At 36.2% G+C, this 20,603-nt stretch overlaps 1 protein-coding gene across 2 annotated transcripts in view; it reads right to left on the bottom strand.

Annotated features, from left to right (window-relative positions):
- LOC116712707 (Kv channel-interacting protein 2) overlaps positions 1 to 17,865 on the bottom strand; it is a 97,121-nt gene extending 79,256 nt beyond the window's left edge. For both annotated transcript variants that reach the window (XM_032552528.1, XM_032552532.1), the window contains exons 1-2: positions 17,737 to 17,865; positions 17,534 to 17,633 (exon numbers count right to left, since the gene is read on the bottom strand). In XM_032552528.1, the coding sequence (XP_032408419.1) occupies positions 17,534 to 17,606 (73 nt within the window). In that variant the 5' untranslated portion in view covers positions 17,607 to 17,633; positions 17,737 to 17,865. The remainder of the gene's footprint in view (positions 1 to 17,533; positions 17,634 to 17,736) is intronic.
- Positions 17,866 to 20,603: the final 2,738 nt, after the last annotated feature.

Raw genomic sequence — 20,603 nt, 5'->3', positions numbered from 1 at the left:
TTGTATTACTGTTATGACCTTTCTTATTTAAGCTAGAAGATTTGTTGTATGTTATGATGATGCTCAAGTTAAAATTAGAAAGTGTTCTTGTTTATAGAAGTTTTTTGTCTTGCTTTAAAAAAAAGAAAGTTTCTTGTTATAAGGAGACATTGGTCCTGAATTTATTTCCTAGCTCTGGCATTTGAACACTTCTATAAAATCAGACCAATCTGCTCTGTTGAAATCGGCCTTTAGTTGTGCACTCCACTGAAAATGTGTCACAAGGCATGCAGGGCACTAAACAACCATGTAGAAGATCGCCTGGTCGTATGGCTGATTGTAGCTGGTTCTACTTAGCATTGACTCTGAGGGGCTGAATACAAAGAAAAGTAAAAATGTTAGATTTGGAAAAAGTTTTGAAAACTATAGGTATATTTTTTCCCTTCAGTTTCACAATCATTTAATAATATGTGTTGAACTTTCACAAATAAAAATCCAATTAAGATAAATTAAAGGTTGTGTCCGCAATTTAAAACATTTCAAGGAAATTGAATAGTTTTAATTTTAATAGTAATAATTTGTATGTAACAATTTGAAGGGACCTGTGAAGGCTGATCATTCAAAACAGCCTCAGGGAATGAACTTTAAAAATAGGCTTCACCTTGCATAACGGCATAAGAACATGTACACTCTTCACCTCACTTTGTCCACCTTGGTTGTAGCACACTTCATTCAAGCCCAGAATGTGAAACTAACTAAAAATATTCCCTAGAAGCATTATACCAACAGAGGTGCATGATGACAGCCGTCCTTTTCTGGCTGCTTGGAAGAGATGACAGTGAGCAGCTGTGGCAATATAGTCCTGGATCAACAAATCAGCAGGCATCAGTCTCACCTCTTCTTGGTGTGTGGGTGTGTGTGGGTGTGGGGGTGTGGGGGTGTTCGTGTGTGTGTGTGTGTGTACATGAATCGCCTGGCCTCAGTGGACTCAGTTTTAGCCAAGTTATACACCTCACTAAATAGAGGCTGCATTAGTTTATAAAATTTTTATTTGATTCTCTGTCTTTTATTAGAGACGCGGCAGAAGAGCAGATGATTTCAGTGCTCTTCTAGTTTGACGTTATTTGACTGTCTGACTTTCATGCTGACATCTGGTTTTATTGAATGTGTGTTGCTTTACAGCCTGTGGCATTGTATGTCTGTGGTTTTGTCTGGGCCATTGTCTTCATCACTTTTAATTTCATCCGAGATCTTTCCTCCTCTTCTTGTGCAGAAGAATTTAATCGAAACAGAAAGAGAAAGGCTGATTTGAGGCCAAACAATTCTTATCAGTTTCATTCGGATCATGAGCACAATCAGCAGTGATTGAGAGGGTCACCGGAGATCACTTCAACCGTCCTCTTTTGTTCTCTGTCTCAGTCACTCACACACACAAATACAGCGGATAAAGGGTGTTGGATCGACTTCACAAAGAGTACATTTGTGTGTGTGTACTCCTAAATTATAAATGAAATACTTACAGATCAACAAAATTACTCTGAATCACACTTTTAGTTCTGAATGATGATAGAAAATTTGTATTTGTTGGTACTTTTAAACAACAAACTCAATCAAGTATAAGAAATACGTCAGGATTAATAGGAATAATCAGCATTTGTGCTTACAGCTTTGGAGTTTGATTCAAGTACGGCGGCCGAGAGGCACAAACATGCAGCAAACAGCGACAAGCAATGCAAACAGGTGTAAATAAAAAAACTGTTCTTCAACACTCACTAGTTGAAGACACAAGTTGCACTTAGTTCATTAAAAGTGTGTGATTGTCATAGTAGTTGTAATAGTAACAGTAAAAAACGAGAAACTAGTAAATGCAACTTATTTAAAGAAATACTTCTTACACATAACAAAATAAATCACTTTGCTGCAACTGTTGTTGTACTTTTCTGCTTTACTCTTGATCGACACCAAACAGAAGCAGAATAGAAAATGAGTAAAGTCAGAATATATGATGCAGCTCAGGCTTGTGACCTGCTGTTTCCATGTCATAATAAAATTAGAACAAGTTACTGTCTGACAGCTACAAGGACACAGTAATACATTGGTCCAGATTTTCTGTTTACAGAGCCCAAACATTGGTGTTTGTCTTAATATTACAGACAGGGCTTACAAGCAATTTAATAAGGCAAGTACTTAAAGCAGTGCTTTAAAGCATTAAAAGCAGTGCTTGACACAAACAGGAAGGTGAAAAGTAAACAAACCCCCATTCAAATTCTGGTCAAAAAGCACCATGAGACACCTGCAAATGTCTTCATTTTTTGCTTTTTTGTCCCACTGAAATGATCAAATCAAACAACTTTCAGTAGCAGATAAGAATAACCCAAGTTATTCAAACCTACATCACAACATGAAGTAAGTTGAAATGTCTAAAAACAACACATCATGGAGAATACAAGAGAACAAAGTGACACTTGTTAGTCTGATGAGGGTTACTCAGACATTTCTAAGGCTCTGGGACTCCAGTGAAACACAGTCAGACTAGTCCAGCTAAGCAAAAATACCATCTATGCTAAAGATCCAAAGTGAAAAACACAACTGACCAAAAGGAAAACAAATGAACCAACTTAAAATTACACCTCTTTGTAGCGCTAAAGACTTTGGAAAAAGATTTTAAACTGATGAAAGTGAGGTGCCTGTTCTATTACCACCTGTGTTGAACACAACACTGAATTTCAGAAAAACAACATCATAAGAACTGTAAAAAAAAATGCTGGTGGTAGTATGATGATCAGAGATTGCTTTGCTACATCAGGAACTGGATGAATGGTTATAATTAATGAAATCAAGAAAACTGCTTTGTGGTAGAAAATTGTCGGATGGGTATTTGCCCAGCATGAACAATGGAAACTAATACCAGAGGTCACACATTTAACCAGATTTTTAATAATTTATTTATAAGATTCTTATAGTACGGAGTTGGTGTAAACATTCTCATTGACTATAATGGATGAATAATTATTGCGGAGTTCGTTCCGAGACGCAAGCCGTGTAAGTTGGGGGGAACTTCTGCTGCATGTAAAACTGTAGAAAAAGATGAATTGGGATTTAGACTGTAGCCATTGTGTATTTATTTAATATTGTAAACAAAATATGCCTGGCAGAAACATCCTCTGATTTCCCTTATAAATAACCTAAAACTTGCTTTTGTGAAAATCAACACCAGAGGAATGATTTAAAAACAAATATGGTTATTGGATTCTGCTTTTACTCGTGATACATGATACAATCTTGGATGTTTTATTTAGTGTTTCTAAAAGTCTAACAGCCACAGATGGTTAGAGGTGTGAATATTCGGGTAGGAAACCAGAAATGTTCAAAACCAGGCCAAAAATATTAAAAAAAGATAAATAGGCCAGGTGAGCAGTAATTAGACAAAGAGAGAAAAATGGGACGCTTCCCTCATGTCAAGTACAAACACACTGCTACACACTGCATTTAACACATTTATTGGCAGGTTGAACCATTGTAAGAATCAGCCACTCATATTAACTTACATAATAAAGATTTATGCCCAAAACTCATCTCGCTTTTCTTCCAAGATGATGAGCCAACTCAAAAATGCTGCCACACTTGTACTTTGATGCCAGAAATCCAGGGAAGCCTCTGTCTCTGTTGTGAACAAGCAGGAACAAAACAACAGGCCCATATTTCACTACGTGAAATTTGTGTGGCCCTCATTAATAATCGTTACCCCTCTTAATGACTTTTTGCGAACGCAGTAGAACGTGCTCGTCTGCCTAATTTACACTCATTAAATGCAAACATCTTGAGCTTGTGAAAGCAACCCTTAGACAGGTGTTAGTTCGGGACTCTCCAAGTTTTAATTATGACATTCATTAAAACTTTTTAATATTGTTTTTAATTGCATTTGGTTCCTAGATGGTAAGCAGAAAGATTTTTAATTTGAAACAGCTTTTCTTTTTATATACTGCAAATACACCCATTTATTAAAGTATAAAATTAATGTCACTTTTTTGTATAAAGATTAGTCAAAGCACTGAAACATGTAGAGAAAGCTATCTTAAAAAGATAGTATATTAAAAAATTATGATGTTGCACAGAGAATATTAAACTCAGACATCAATGCAGAGGGTTATAACCACCCAAGACCAAAGTGATAATAGCAATCTCTTCATCTACTCTAGTTGACAATCAAGATTAATATGGTGACTTAGCCAGTGAAGAGGAGAAAGGTGTCAAGAGAAATGGTGTCTCATAGCAGTAACTTGGGCACTCTATCAAAGAAGTAAAACTGCATTGTGGCAAGCACAGTCTGCCTACATTTCAACATAGAAGTGAACAGCCACTTGAAATGAAAAATGTCATAAACAAATATACCATTGAGCAAGATACTGCTTGATAATATTTAACGGGATATTACCTACGTTGCTATGCATAATCAGTTTGTGTTTTACTTACGAGAATAATGTTAAATCATTCAACACTCACAGCAGCTTTTTCACGTGAAAGTTTGGCTCTAAAACTTCCCCTAAACCTAATGTTACCCACAGTGTAGTAAGAATATTGAGAAGCTGTCATTTATTTGGCTCAGATACCATAAAAAGCTGCTTGTGTTTGTCTTCACAGGTAAAGGAAGAGTGTGTATTCAATTCATGAAAGCATTACACAGACATCAGCAGAGGTCTTGTATTGACAGATAACACAAGAAGTAAAACATAGTACAACAATACACTTCTTTACTCAAGAAACCTTTTGCTAATAGTTTAAAGAATACCTAGCTGACGTAACTTGCTGTGGGAATGCAGCCAAAGAGTGCTTTTCTGTTTTTCTTTCTGAAAAGTTTGTTTCAAAATCATCTGCTTTAAAAATGGTGATGAGTGTAATGTATGCTTTAGACTTAAAAATTTTTTTTTTTTTGCCTCAAAAATTTGATTTAGAGGTTTAACAACCCCTATTTTTTTTCCACCCGTCTGTTATCCATCAAGTAATTTTTATAAATATAGCATATACGATTATTAACATCCAACATCCTTTGTCAATGTTACTACTGCAAAAAAATAAAATAAAGCCGGAAAACATGAATGTCACTTTCTGTTCTTTTTTAAAACTTAAATTTCTCTCTATTTCTTTTTTGTACACAGCCTCAGGTTCAGGACCAGATTTACTGTCCGAAACTGTGTTACTGCTCCGGGCCGGTAATGATCCCATCGCTGTCAAGGCTGTCACTCCACCAATCAATCAAAGTTGCCTTTGTTGGAGTTTGTGAGCCTCTGTCAATGTGTGTGCTGATTAGCAGACTCCATTCACTCTTCTGAAATCCCCGTGCCAGACCTTGGTGCCCAGGGAGAGGCACTTCTGGAATGTCAAGTTGCTTTGTGAGTAATCGGTTTACCGGCGCCGGAGGGAGAAAGCAAGTGGGGAAATAGGATTTTCAAGTCCCAAAGCCAACAAGCAAACAACCAGAACAAGCAAGTGCAAAGGAGATTATTAAAGCCAACTAATTTAAAGGTATGCATCATTAGATAATGCCAGAAACTAGTTTGGTGTGTCAGCCTGAAAATACAGCACGGTTTAAGTCTGCACACACACTCAAAAAATTCAGTGAAGCCGAGCACATTATTCCTACATCAGCAGTTTACGATTTCTCAAAATCCTCCTTGCACACAGTTGTAATAACACCTTGAACCAGATAGCCTCCAAAATGAAATTGGTTTCATTTTCTTCTACCTTGTCAGGGTGTGCATACTTAGCTGGTGGAGAGTTTGGCTGACTTCAGCGTCTCCAGGGAAAGATAAAGACTGGGCTGTCAGGAATTGTCTCCTCTGACAACCTGGCCTCAGGCTGACAATACAGCGATGATGAAGGAAGTCGTTTTAAGGCCAGGGCGAGGGCAGCAAAGCCCTGCCAGGGAACTAATGATGCTGGCTTAACAATTTCTGCTCACCATGCAACGCACGACATGGAGAGCAAATTCAAATTGGATTTTTATTATCGATTTTATCTCACTATTACAATTTATTTCCAACTCATCTGACTTGTCAACATATAGTCGAGCAGAAATGACCAAGACCAAGTGCTAGCGGAACGCATATAAGTCCTTACATGCCAGTGCATAATACAATAATTGAAAAATTTCCAGGTCTGTCCTCTGGGAAATAAATCTGTTTCTTATTTTTCAATACCCAAAGAATATTGCATGCAAAGTTTTTGTGAATACATTGTGAAAACACAAATCTACCTCATTTGTATTTAATTCTGAGGATTATTTGGACTGGAAACAGTCCCATAAAGATTCTTTTATAATTAACATGTAGAACTGGTTGATTATTCCTGAAAAGTTATAGACAAGACATTTATTTAAAAGTTAAATGTATAAATTTTATATAAAAAACACTCAGTGAACTGAAACTTAAAGTAAATAGTTAAAGTAGATTAACTATTTAATGAGCATGTATGACTGGAAGTACAGTTAATAATTGTCCTACTATTGTTTTGTTAATCATTTTCCATATCTTTTTATAATTTTCTCCAATAAATTAAGTATCTTGACAGAAAATCTGTAAAATTGAAGACATGGTTATTGTGGTTTTAGCTTGTTCTCCACACATCATTTTATTGTAAAGTAATCTTTTTTTCCCATACCTACCAATATATTAAAAACTGGAGTTTTCTAAATGTGAGTGAAAATATTTGTTTTTCTGATAAAAACTGTTTACATAAAGTAGAGATGTAAACGCACATGCAATTTACATGCAAGTAAATTATTACTTTTGACAAGCCACCAATTCTCAAAAGGTAAGCGATTTCAGTGCCATATGACATGGAATAAAATAAAACAACATTTTAATACATTTAGTACAAACAATAAATACTGATTCATGAAAAGTTATTTATATACGCACTGCATATTTAACAGTGGACAAAATTAGCAGAAGCATAACTATGACCCATGTTTGGGATTTTCAGTCCAAGTAAAACATTTTCACACAATTTAAATAACATCACCTTTTACCACTACTGTCCAGCAGAAGACAATCTCAATTAAAGTTCTCTTAATTGGTCTATCAGTTATACACTGTTTACATAGGCAGACAATTTATCATGACCAATGGACTATTGATCCAACTATTCCCACTGTGCTTCCTTTCTTGACTGTGCACACATATGTGAACCTGCGCTTCGGTGTTGGCAGCCTTGTATTGTCAGAAAAAAAAAAATATGCTTAGCATCAGAGTAACAGTTTTAGCAGCACTGCTCTTATTTGATTTTTTCCCCATTATTCCATATAGATCACTTCCTATTCTGCTTTTTAACACTTTAGGGTTTTTTTTTATATCAGCAGGTTTTTTTTTAATAAACATTGCTCTAAAGGTTTCCAATGCTACTGTTGGGGATCAGAAATCAGATGCTAAGGATTGTGATGCATTCACAAGCATTATCTGTAGATTAAAAAAAACAGATCATAAATAAAAGTGGTGATAATAGGGCCTGTGTCAGCATGGTTACTAATTTGTGCAGTTAAACTGTGTCCATACAATACAAAGCGCAAAATAAAACAAGAACGATCAACCACAGCCATAAACAAGACGCTTATAATGATGCAATAATGGGGGTCCGGCTTGGCTCTCATGCTGTGGAAAAGCAAACCTTTTTTTCTTTTTTCTTTTTTTTACAGAGCCAGTTAAGAAGTGAAACTGATTTGGTGGAAAACCCAGGCTGAGAATCTATGCAGTATTGAAAAGAGGAAGATGGGAGAAACCAGACGTACCAACAAAGATAAACTCAAGGATGTGATTAAAGCTACTCGGTCTTTCTCAACATCTCAGCAGAACCACAAGATGATCACCTGCATGATGTTTTAATTAATGCAAAAGGAGTCCTGACACATTAATCAGTGCACAGTTGATATTTTAACGTAGTTTACATTTTTACATCATTATTATTGTTCACTGTATAAACATAAATGTTTTAAGTAAGACCTGATCATCTGCTGATTAGTGCATTCAGATGGCTTTTTATTAGGTGAGGTAATCATTAATTTGTCTTTTGTTGCATTAGTGTTCATCACACAAAATCAAAAGATGATTTTCTGTAAAACCAGACTGTTTTGGTTACAGCTCCATCCTGTACATATTCAACCAGACACACACATACACACTCTCCAGGCATCATTTTGAAGAAACATTACACTTGTTATACATACCCTTCAGACATCCTCCACACTAATGTAGATTGCTCCTCGCACGGACTACACACACACACACAGCAATCACTTTTCTTGTAAAAAATACAGAGAGTTTTAGGGGATTTTCTGTTCTTTAGACATTTATATAAAAGGAATGAAAGGGTATATTGAAGGACAGTTGTGTAACTTGTACATGCAGCATTGTACTGTTTGAACATCTACTGTTCCTCATACTGATGAGTTACTCTCCATCTAATGGAAAGTGGCTGAGCTAATGGACAGAAAATCATCCTCTAATGCAGATCAGATGTTGTGACTGACAGAGCAGCGAAGCAAGAGAAGGGCCCACAGTGAAAGACACGGGGCTCTGTCACAGTTTGACACGCTTCCTGTCAATCATTCAAGTTGATAAATGTTTCTGAGACGGCCCCAGCATCGAACAAACAAAAACTCAAAACAAATGTTTTCTTTTATCCGTGTTATCCTGAAAGCTTTCTTAGCAAATTCAGTTTGCCAACCCCATCTTAAAACTCCTGTTGCTTTGATCTTCATCCTCCCCTACATTCCTGTCCTTGTTGCCTGCACACATTTCTGAATGGATGTGTGTGCAGAGAAGGAGCCCAGAATAACAAGAGGTTGTGCCACTACGAGAGAGGGAAGCAGGTCTGATTTTAATTAACGATCGTCTGGCCTTCCGTAGATTCTATCAAAGATTAAATCTCGTTAGAATTGATTCTGGCTTCCCACCCTATTAAGCTACGGTTGCACTGTGGTTTCACACAGCTGGAGAGGGAAGGCAGGATGAGGGTCAGGATGCAAGTTAGAGAACTGACAATGAGACAGCAAGGAACTGACACAGATACGTAGGGCAAAGTAAACTGCAAGAGAGTTTATTATATATATATTAAATAATATCAAACATGAAGTAAAAGGGTATATTTGAGACTGAAACAATAAGGATCATAGGGAGACAGAATTATCCAAATAAGCCAAATTTTTCAAGAGTCAGAGGAATCTTAGCTCTGAGGAATCTGAATGCTACTGAACAATAAATATAGTAGAAATAGTTGCTCATTACCAGACTTTGATGGGTAAGAAGAGCTCTTAAAGCAAGACATAAAAGACAGGGTCAGGGAGTGTAATTAAGACTTAGACAAATGCAAATGTACCAGTGTCTGCATCTCAACTCGTCCATGTTGCCCTTTGGCTCTGCTAAATAATGAGTTGAACAGACTTTAAACAAGTGAAAAAAAAATACTTTTCTACGTAATTAAATAGCTTTCCTTCATGATGAAGCAATTAAATTGATGAAACTTAATCTACGAGAGGTCATCATAACTTTCTGGAGTTGGAGTCTGAGTTATTTTAATTTGGTTTGTGAAATGATGTTGGTCTCCATTGTTTCAGTTTTTTTTAATTAATTCTGAGTCAAAGTCAGTTTTGCTAAATTAACTTAGCAAAACAAAAACAAAAGAAATGAAGACGATCGCTGAGGCTGACGAAATAGTGCCGCCATTCACAGCGGAGCAAGGCCTGTACTAACATGGACTATTAGGTAACTCAGGAAGAATAAATAGAAATGCAAACACAAAATTGATAAGCCAATTTACAGTCAGCAAATGTGTCAGAGACAGTGATCTTAATTTGTTGAACGTTTAAGAACACAATATTGGGTTTGAAGCATGTGGAAGGCAGCATCATGCTGTGGGAATGTTTTGCTGCAGGAGGGGTGGCGGACTTCACAAAATAGATAAGAAAAGAATATATGGAAATATTGAAGCTAAATTTTAAGACCTCAGCCAGGAAGTTAAAGTTTGGACCTGAATGACTGCAAGCAATAAGGTAAATTAGTTTCAATTGGTCAAGGAGAACAAAGTAAAGCACTACACTAAGTCCTGTTGAATACTCATGTCCAGAAAATATGCTTGTGCACGAGGGGGCCTGCAAACTTTGAGGAAATAAAAAAAAAAACCTCTCTAAAAATGACTTCAGTCATAATTCTGACTTTTATATAAGATAAATAATTTTTGGATTTCCTTTAGGTCAGTTGGGTTTATCAGAGATGTAAAATTATGGTAGGCCCAACTAATAAAACTAGATCAGCTTATTTATTCTTAATGTTAGAGACAGCGTATGCAAATACCTGGCTTTTACTGTAAGATGAAATTCAAACACATAGAATTTAAGTGCATTTTGTGAAACATCAAGTCCTGATTTATCTGTGAATTATGTGTTGGCATAATTACTGCCTCTTTAGTTTGTATTATGGGTGTATTAAGATCACATATGTCAAATGCAGTGAGCAATAGCACCAGGTTTGAGTTCCTTTTGCCATGATGTCACTGTCTCATTTTCCACAAGTAACAATCACAAGGGTTACACATTTAATAGATTTGTATACAGTCAATAAAAAATAAATTATTTAGCAAAACTAAGAAAAATTTATGTATTTTATTATGCAAGGATGTTTCTGTGCAAGTCCATAAGACATGTTTCTTGGTTGTGGTTTTGAGAGAGTGCCATGTTCACTTCTTCACATTCTTTATCATCCAAATTCTCTTTGCCCCCTCAGTAATGTAACCACTGTGACAGGGAAACCCAAGTGACCTATTCTAAGTACCACTCCATGTAGAGATTGTTTCATGTCAAATCAGTGATTCCAACCTCAACAGAGAGAAGATCCTCAATGAGACAAATGCACCATGGATGTCTTGGCACATGCAATGCCACATTATTTCAAGCATTTTAAGGAGCACCAGTGGTCATTAAGAATCTTGTTGCAGCAAAAAGTGTCGAACCAAGATCTCTTAAAGCCATCTATGTTCTTAATTCAGCTCACTCAACCAAATTAAATGTAATGTAGGAGCAGTTCTTCCTCTGTCAGAGCAGAGGTTGTCATGCAGATTCCAGGCCAGTGAAAACATTCACCTGGACAATTTCAGTTTTCTCATAATTATCTTTCTTCATCTAAATTAAGAGTGCCTTGACAGATATGTGATAGTGCCCTAGAGATCATTGTCTAGCCTGTCTACACCCTGACCATGCCATGGTGTCTCGTAGTCATACTGCAGGTATGAACAATTAAATGTGCAATTATCCTTCAAATATTAAGATTCAAACATTCAGGCATTTACAAATAAACTTTTACCTTTGGGGACATGTTTAACTAAATTAGGTTACATTTCTAAAATTTCCACCCCTATTTAGTTATTATGAAGACAGAACAAACATTTCAAGTGGAGTAAAAAAAATGGCGAAAACCAATTCAGTCACCAGGGTAAAAATATTGCCACTTCATGTTCTTGCAGACCTTGGATATGTTAAATTTCTGAATGACGAGACCCTGCACATACTCAGTTGTCAAATGTTGAAACTCTGTCTGACGTTTCAAGACTTGTATCTATGCCAGACAGTGGGAAGGGGAATACTCAGCAGTCCAAAAAGGAGTTGTCCAAACTGAAACTAAGAAGAAAAGAAACAGTGACAATGAAGGGCCAGTCCTCAGGCATACCTATTGGATGTGCTCATAGTTCACAATCACTTGTTGCCCTCAACATAAAGACTGTTTGTCGATGAGACTTCTGTCACTTGCTCCAAATATTGCAATAAGGAATACACTGATGAATGAACTCAAAAACTCAATGTTTGCAACTCATTTAACTATCTATAGTTTATAGAAAATTTCATTTTACAGTTTGGTCTGTGGATTAGAGATGCTCCAATCAGACGTTCAAAGGTGGGTACCGATTAATAGATTCCTTTTGGGTTAGAGATGCCAATTTCAATTTTGACCAATTCCAGTTTTTCTTTTTAAAAAAAACCATTACACACAAAAGAGTCAATGAACATGTATCACAGGTTCATTGATAGAGTTAGAAGTTCTGAAGTAGAAACTTATTTTTATCTAATTGCAGATAAGCTCCAAAGGGTACTTTAAAGTACATGTTATGTATTTATACATTCAAAACAGTACGTGATAGTTTTGATACATTTAATGCATTCATTGAAAACAAAAATGTAAGATTTCAATATTTCATCTAAAAGTCATTGGTCAGAGCCAATAAAATGTAACCAGTTCCATTCTCAGGATGATTTTTTGTTGCATTTATTCTATATATGACAGTAAAATGTATAAAACATCTATCATATTCCTACAACTTACTTATATTTGCACTAAAGATAAGGCTATTATTGTATTTGTTTCATTTAATTGGATTTGTCTGTATAAAGAAATGTGCTAATATACCACAAAATATTGCATCCAAGCAAGGAATGCTTGGATGCAATATTTAGTCATAGCATGAAACATATTTTCAGTGAAATCCATTCACACTCCAAATGGCTTAATACACACCATATTTTTAGATGAGATGATGAAGCTCAGAGAAGACAGTCAGGAAGTGACATTCAGCAAAAGCAATCTGACTACATGTTTTCTTGATATTGTGCAGGACTTTATCTGAGTAAATTTGTCTACACAAAAGATGTACTACTATAATTCAGCTATGGGCTGCTCACCTACTCAAAAAAGTACTTTAAATGCACTAGTCATGGTGCATTCAAGGACTGGAATAAAACTGTGTTTGAATTATCAGATTTCAGTTTTCTGCTAATTCTCAGTTTAGCAGAAAACTTCTCGAGCTACTAATGCATCTTTGTTGAAAACCTACATACATATTCTGCAATCATGCTGCTCAGACACTTGTACAAGATGTTATAACAGAAAATATGAAGTCCTAAACATGCATGAACAGTTTCTGTCATGATAAGCACATGATTGCAATATTTAAATGTTTAACTTGATATTCATTGTATAGTTTTAGAACAAAACAAAAAATTATGACCGAACGGCTATCAACCAATTCTGATAGATTTTAGGTTATATTCTGGACTCAGAATAAGGGTTGAAACAAAAGCTGCAGACGGCATAAGATATTATGTGTGTGTGCAGATGATATTGGCCCTAATTGTGGCTTGTGAGGTGAAGGAGGAGGTTACTGCACCGCACGTCTATAATTATTTCTCATCTCTCAACCAGCGCTCTTACAGACAACAGGGAATGCCATGCTAACACACATCCTGACACATGCGAAGGCACTGCGGAGCTCATTTCATTACGGCTCGGCAACCTGTGAGGGAGTCATTTCTAGAGGGGCTACATTTTCACTCAAATTGGAATTGGAGACCACCCACACTGGCTTTAGGCAACACAGGTCAGCTTTACTTTGAGCACACATACACACACTCTCACTACACTCACAAGTCGTTGGTAAGTAAGAGGGATGACTCACCTGTAGCGGTTCTTCCCACACACACACACACACGCACGCACACACACGCAGAGACAAAGCCACCTCCATGTTCACAAACAATGCGCTAACATCATGCTGCAACACTTTTTATCTTACTTGGGACATGCATGAAATCAACTGTCATATGCAAATGCACCAATTTGAGATCTTCTTATAAAATGTTGTTTAGTCGTCTTTTTCTTTTGTTTTTATTCACTCATATCAGAATTACCTTAATGATGTCAGAAGGTTTTGTGTGTCGCTGATTTCCAGCAGTGCACAAACAATAGACTTGAGATTTCAGCGAGTCACAGAACTAAGCAGCAAAACACAAATTATTTATAAAACGTTCCTTCTGCATAAATCCACATGTAGGTGCTGTGTTATACAATTTCATTAGAAAGTCTGAGTTTCCTTTTCAGGGTATGAATATGTTTTCCTTTATAAGCCATGTATATTTTTTTTATCAATATTTTTTAGAGAAGCAATGATCTGGCTTTTCATGGCTGATACCGACTTTGCTCTCAATTAATGTCTGAACAATTTTTGGATTTTTTTTTTTCCAGTAAACCATTAAAAAACTCTGTTGCCTCTTCTTGGATAGTTGTAGTGGTTTTGAATAGGGCTGAGTATTTTTAGGAGCCTCACGCTTCAGTTTCGATACTTTGAGTCACAATTTAATTCAATATTGATTCAATTCAATATAGCTTTAAGATACTTTTAATATTTGTTTTGTAAGTAATATATGAATAATTCATTTAATTACCAATGAATAATTTTATGTATTACTTGTTTTCCACCTTGGTTGTGCATATGAGCAAGAAAAAAAAAACCATACTGTTTTTATTTATATACAGTACAGACCAAAAGTTTGGACACACCTTTCTAATTCAATGGGTTTTCTTTATTTTCATGACTATTTATAAGGCAAGAAATCCCACTTATTAACCTGACAGGGCACACCTATGAAGTGAAAACCATTTCAGGTGACTACTTCTTGAAGCTCATCAAGAAAATGCAGAGTGTGTGCAAAGCAGTAATCACGGCAAAAGGTTGCTACTTTGAAGAAACTAGAATATAAGGGGTATTTTCAGTTGTTTTACACTTTTTTGTTTAGTGCATATTTCCACATGTGTTATTCATAGTTTTGATGCCTTCAGTGTGAATCTACAATGTCAATAGTCATGAAAATAAAGGAAACTCATTGAATTAAAAGGTGTGTCCAAACTTTTGGTCTGTACTGTATATATATACAGTATATATATATATATATATATATATATATATATATATATATATATATATATATATATATATATATGTGTGTGTGTGTGTGTGTGTGTGCGGGTAGGGGCATGTGGGGGTGTGTGTACACATTAACATTTTTGAGAAGTAAAGTATCTGAAAATAAAACAGTTGCAAAACAACACATGTTTTTGTTTTATTGAGAACAAAAGTTATAACATGACAGTAATGTATTTGAATTGAAGTGTATCTAAATGTAAAAGAAATCTCCTTGTGGAAACTGATAATGTATATAATTTTTTGAATTATTTTTAAGCATTATTTGAAAAACACTGGCATTATGAAACTAAACAGCTGTTTGCCAACCGCCAATAAAAACAAAAAGAAGCAGCAGTACCTTTTGCTTTTTCTATGCCTCCCCAATATTATCGCCATCTAGCCTTTTAATTATCTGAAGACAACCCTGCAGAAATCATTATGTTTTTAATCTTATACTGAGCTTAGGTGATAATTTGTGTGATTTGTGTTGACAAGATCAAGTGCAGTATGCATCGAGAGAGCAAATGAGTCTTAAATCTGTTGTACCACTCAAAGAGGTTAATTTACAGTTGATGCAATTAAGCAATGTGTAAGACAATAAAGTATAAAAAAGAACATGTGTAGCACTCAAATATTTCCCCCTTTTTAGGCATTTATTAAATTAATGATATCAGTATTACCTAAGATATAACCTAAGTATAACCTAAGAATGGCATACAAACAAAAAAAACGAGACATGTTTTTCCACATCTTAATCTACAACTCATCTTCTCTATATCGACTTTCGTTGAGAGCAAGCCTTAATAACCATACAAACCACCAGGGATAAGCATGCTGGAGAGTTGACGGTGTCTTACAAAGATGAATTGACCATGCTATTCACATCTTTGAAAAAGTCATTAACTCTGCAAGTAGTAAATTGCTCCAGAACCATGAACGACTTAGTGCTGCTCTTTCGCACTCATTATTCAACTTTTAAAAAAGCATTATGACTTCATGTGGACACTCGCACATGGGAGACCGACTGTTAAAGCAAAGTGGAATAATCTAGTGTGTATGAAACAGGATCTGCATCTTATTACAAGGACAATGTGAAGTTGTATGACATCTAAAATTTCTGTTTCTCTGTCTTCATGTCCGTCAGTCTGTCTTGGGCTGCGTTCACACAGCAGGTCAATTAAGAAATTTGGTGAAATCTGATTTCTTTGCGTGATCGTCCATACTGCTAATTAAATGTGATCGCAATCAGAGTTCTGTGTGAGCGATTATGACTCCAAAGTGACCCGTATGCACAGAAGAAGAATGTTGACGTCACAACAGCACAATGTTTATGGAAGTGACAATGGATGCCACCATCCATGGATTAATTTTAAAGCGGACTTGGGGTGTGTGTGTGTGTGTGTGTGAGTATATATATATATATGAAAAGAGAGAGAGAGAGATTGTTCTCTTGGACAATATTTGATTAATAGTAAACATAAACACCAAAAAGGAGTCCTGTTTTGGAGATGGTCTGATCCAGCTTCCCAGTTTGTCTCTTGTCAATCTCTTGAATCTACACTTTGCCGTCTTTCTTGTTTCTGACATATCACTTTTGAGGAAATTCTTGCTTAAGTTGATGCTTCTTTTATCCCAGTCTCCAAAAGGAGAACCTAATGAAGATTTAATCAATGTTATTAATTCCACCTGCAATTTTGATCGTCTGCCGATTAAAGTGAAAAGACGCTTTAAATTCAAACCTGTACACCCGCTCCTAAAATCTTTTATATTGTATGCTATAACCATTACACTGTGGCAAAATAATTTAGAAATAATAGAAATCTTTTGCCTTTGTAGACCTCTGATCAGAAAATCCTTTTTAGCAGAAATTGCGCACAATAGTTAATGCACTGACAAAACTGCTTGCCTCCATAACTCCTGAATGGAGAGCTCAGCTCACACAGTCAAAAGGCTTCCTTGCTGGCAAAATATGAAGTTGCTCATTACCTGGTCATGACTTTTAAATTATTATAAGTCACATCTACTATGCCACAGGTGTAGACACACCACAAACATAGTTTCACATCAGGAATCTGACATGTTGGGAAGAGGTTTTCAACCCATAGAACGACAGCACACACCCACAAAGTTAACCACTGAAATTAACTAAATCGACCAGATGTTTGCAGCTACAGCGTTCATTCACGAATCACCTTTGTCTTTAAGCATTGCAGTGAGAAAGGGGGGAGGGGGGAATCCACTGGGATTTGAGATTTCTCTTTGAAGTGAACTCCCTCAAAACGTAGAGGAATGTGGTCGGAATTCCGTAATTTTTCAGGGTTGGACGAGTGTTTTCAATACAGAGCGCTTTACACGCCGACAAAAATAAAAGGTGGTCTCCCATAACTGAGCCAAGCCAACAAGATTCGCACTTTTATCACAAAATAGTCAAAAGACAGGAAATGCATCACTTAACAATACGCACATCTCATGCAACACTGAGAGAAAAGATTAAATATAGTAACTTATAAATAGATATAGTTTTTTTTTATTGTTCTTTAGGAAAATATCCAAAAGGTAAAAGAATAACATTTTTGGGGACTAAGACTTGGAAGCCGCACATACTCTAATAAAAAGTGATAATTAGCTGAACATTAAAAATCATAATTTTAATTGACCATGACATATTTTTCCTTTTTTCATTTAATTGACATATGACTTAAGTTCTTGTTAAAACAACCAAGACTATCGGGGTATATTGAATCTTTTCCCAGACGGTAAAATTTCAAAGTTAACTCACCCGTCAGCTGGTCATAGGATCCATCCAGCTCTCTGGACTCCGACAAGCTTTGGTCACGGTTTTTCTGCTTCATATTCCCAGTCTGCGCCGGTATGTGGAACTGTGGTAAGCAATTGAAAGATTAGTGTTTCTTATTGGAAGAGAAAAAAAAAATACTTTTTAAATTTCTCGTTTTTGTCAGAAGATGGCTGCAAGTACACTACCGTTAATAAGTCATATTTGAAGTGCCATACGCGGAAAGCAGGAAGCTGTGTTTTATTATTCCTTGTGGCTCTGTGCGCTCTCCGCTTCCACGAGCTGAGTGAAGCAAGCGCGCGCTTTTTGGTCTGCACTCTCACATGGATCGGCACGCGCGCACGCTTATGGGCAGAAAGAGAGAGAGAGAGAGAGAGAGAGTAGGCGAGCTGTGAACGCAGATAGAGCTGATCCGACTTTAGATCTCGGAACATCTCAATGGCCTAATTATGAATGGCGTTGTTTTGAATCTCATTTTCTCTTTGATATACAGATATACATTTGATTTTGGCCATGCAGATCTGTCTTGATCATTATATTGGTTTTCCCTACGTCTTTACTTCAATATCTAAATCCCCTCTACTCCGTATGTTTCTCATTGAGTCAGAGATATGCTGTATGTTTACAGAGACATCAGCAATAGCAACAAGCAGCACACTGCTGCTGCCAGGCAGAGGTTCTGTCTATTTATGATCTATAAATACTCACATACTCTGAGAAGCCTTGTCTCTATCCTTCTTCCTCTCATCTCTTCTTTTCTGTCTTTACCTCTCTTACTTTGGTAGGTCTATCACAAATAACCTGACTTTTAAGACATAGTTGTTTTTTACATCATAATCAAGCATCATCAACATTCACAGTTAGTTTTCCAAACCGTCAAGACCTGGTGGCAGTAGCCATTGAAGTTTCAATTTCCCCAAGGTTTAGTTGATGCATCATTGAAAGGCTGCATGCCTGAAGTTGTAGACATACACTGACCAAAACTCACAAGAAAAGTTAACTCCAATTTGTTCACAATTGTATAAATAAGTCAAAGAGTTTGGGGGATTCCAGTTAGTTGAGCAATGAATCAAGACCTAAATAGAATTACCTATAAATGAGTGAGAGGAAAAAATAGATATTTGTTGAAATAATTCTGCAAAACACCTACAATAACGGGCTGCTTTACAAACTTTGGCACTGAAAATCTGTAGCTTGTGGAGAGCAAAATCAATTCAGTTTAGTGTCAAGAAATCCTGGGAACACATCATACTGTCAGTGAATGTGAGGAAGCCGAAGCTTTGGTGTCTATGAAGCTACAAACAGGACACTAATCCCAACCATATATCAAACTTCACCAAAGTTACTTTCAGAACCTCACCAAGAAAACCATCAGAGTCGCCTGACTTGAACTCTGTTGATAAGTCTCTAGTGAGATTTTGAAAAGGCAGTTGTAGCACACAAACCCAAGAATATTTATGAACTAGATGTCTTTGCCCAACAGGAGGCGGCTCAGATTGCTCAGAAATTCTGCCAGCATCTGGTGCCTGACTGTGAATCACATTTGCAGCAGGTCATAACAGCAAAAGGTGCACTACTAGGTACTGAAATAGTTGTCATGTGGGGGTTAAAAAATCTTGAGACTGCAGTAGTAATTAAAAATGGCATTTGGAGAAACCACTTGTGATGTTAATAGCATTAGGGTATTTAAGTTGTTTGTATTTAATGTGCTCAGTCCAAACAGCTGCTAGCTTGTATATTTTGCCAGTAAACCTAATTTGCAATTGAATTTGAATTGGTCTCATGTAAGTTTCCAGCTAATTACGCAATAAACGGCTCTTTGAATGTAGCAGACGGTGCGAGAAGCAGAATAAGTTACAAATAATATTTGTGCAAGACGAATTAAATGTGAACACCGAAAGAATAGCAAGGCTGCTGGAGGGAGAAGCAGACAACTAGCTTGTCGGAAAGCAGGATCTTTGAAAGAGAATGCCAAAAGACCTTGTCTAAATTTTTGCAGTTTATGTTTGCTACTCACATTTTCTGAGTTTCATGCTTCAGTTCATCATAACCATGGGGCTCTCTTCTCAACCTGAAGGAGACAAAGAGCTTCTCATGACTTCACGCTTAAATTGGTCCACTGTATTAATTTGCAGCTAAACTAAGGGAGCTATTTTTCTTCAAAGTAAGCTAGAAAAAAAGAGAGCAAGTAAAGGTGGAATAACAAATGTGACTCGTCTATAATTAATTGAACTAAATGCCTTCAGGGCTGTAGTTTTTAACAATGGACTAAACAGAATATTAATACATGAGATCACTATTGCATGATTATATTAGCAAGATGTTAATTTGTGTTTAGGCATTCGATGCTGGCATAGGAAAGAACATCCTAATACTAAAAAATTGGCAATTTGTTGAATGCAAAAACCCAGCTCAAACATCAGAAATTCAATTTTTCTTTCTCCTTTCTGGTGAAATGCAGAACTTCTAGGTTACCATTTTAACTTTAAATCATTTAAATCATAATTCAAATGTTTTGTTTATTTGCATTCAGTCAAATCTCTTTGTTCATGTCAGGGGAAACATAGGGAGTGATTTACTGTACAATTCAAAGTCACAAAAATAACACAAATCATAGAGCCCAGTGAGCAAGACACTGAATATTTTACATGCTGAGATGTTTGGTTACACATTATTCATGATTCAGAAGTGTTGAGGTGGCAGTACTCCTGGAACCACACAAAACCTATATAAAGATGTCTAATGTATGTAAATAAAAATACAAAGTGGTTGTTTTTGAGTAGAGGAAAACAAATCACTTTGTTTCTTTGGTCTTATTTGATTAGATTTTAGAGAGAGCATAAATAGTGCTTTCGGTCTTTATTCTCACGCAGGCACTGTGTATTCTCTCATCATTGGCTTGGACATAATTATTTTGAATTTGAAAACATTGTTTGATTAAAATGCACAGAACATCTTGTGAAACAGTTGACAAAAATGAATAATTTGTTGTTTTTTTTAAACTGCTGTTCTATGATGTGGCTGCAATTCATGAGTATTTAACCTGCAGCAGACA

Source organism: Xiphophorus hellerii, chromosome 22 (genome assembly GCF_003331165.1).
Source record: "Xiphophorus hellerii strain 12219 chromosome 22, Xiphophorus_hellerii-4.1, whole genome shotgun sequence".
NCBI lineage: Eukaryota > Metazoa > Chordata > Actinopteri > Cyprinodontiformes > Poeciliidae > Xiphophorus > Xiphophorus hellerii.
Note: the sequence above shows the minus strand (reverse complement) of the source record. Positions and strands in the feature narration are given on the sequence as shown.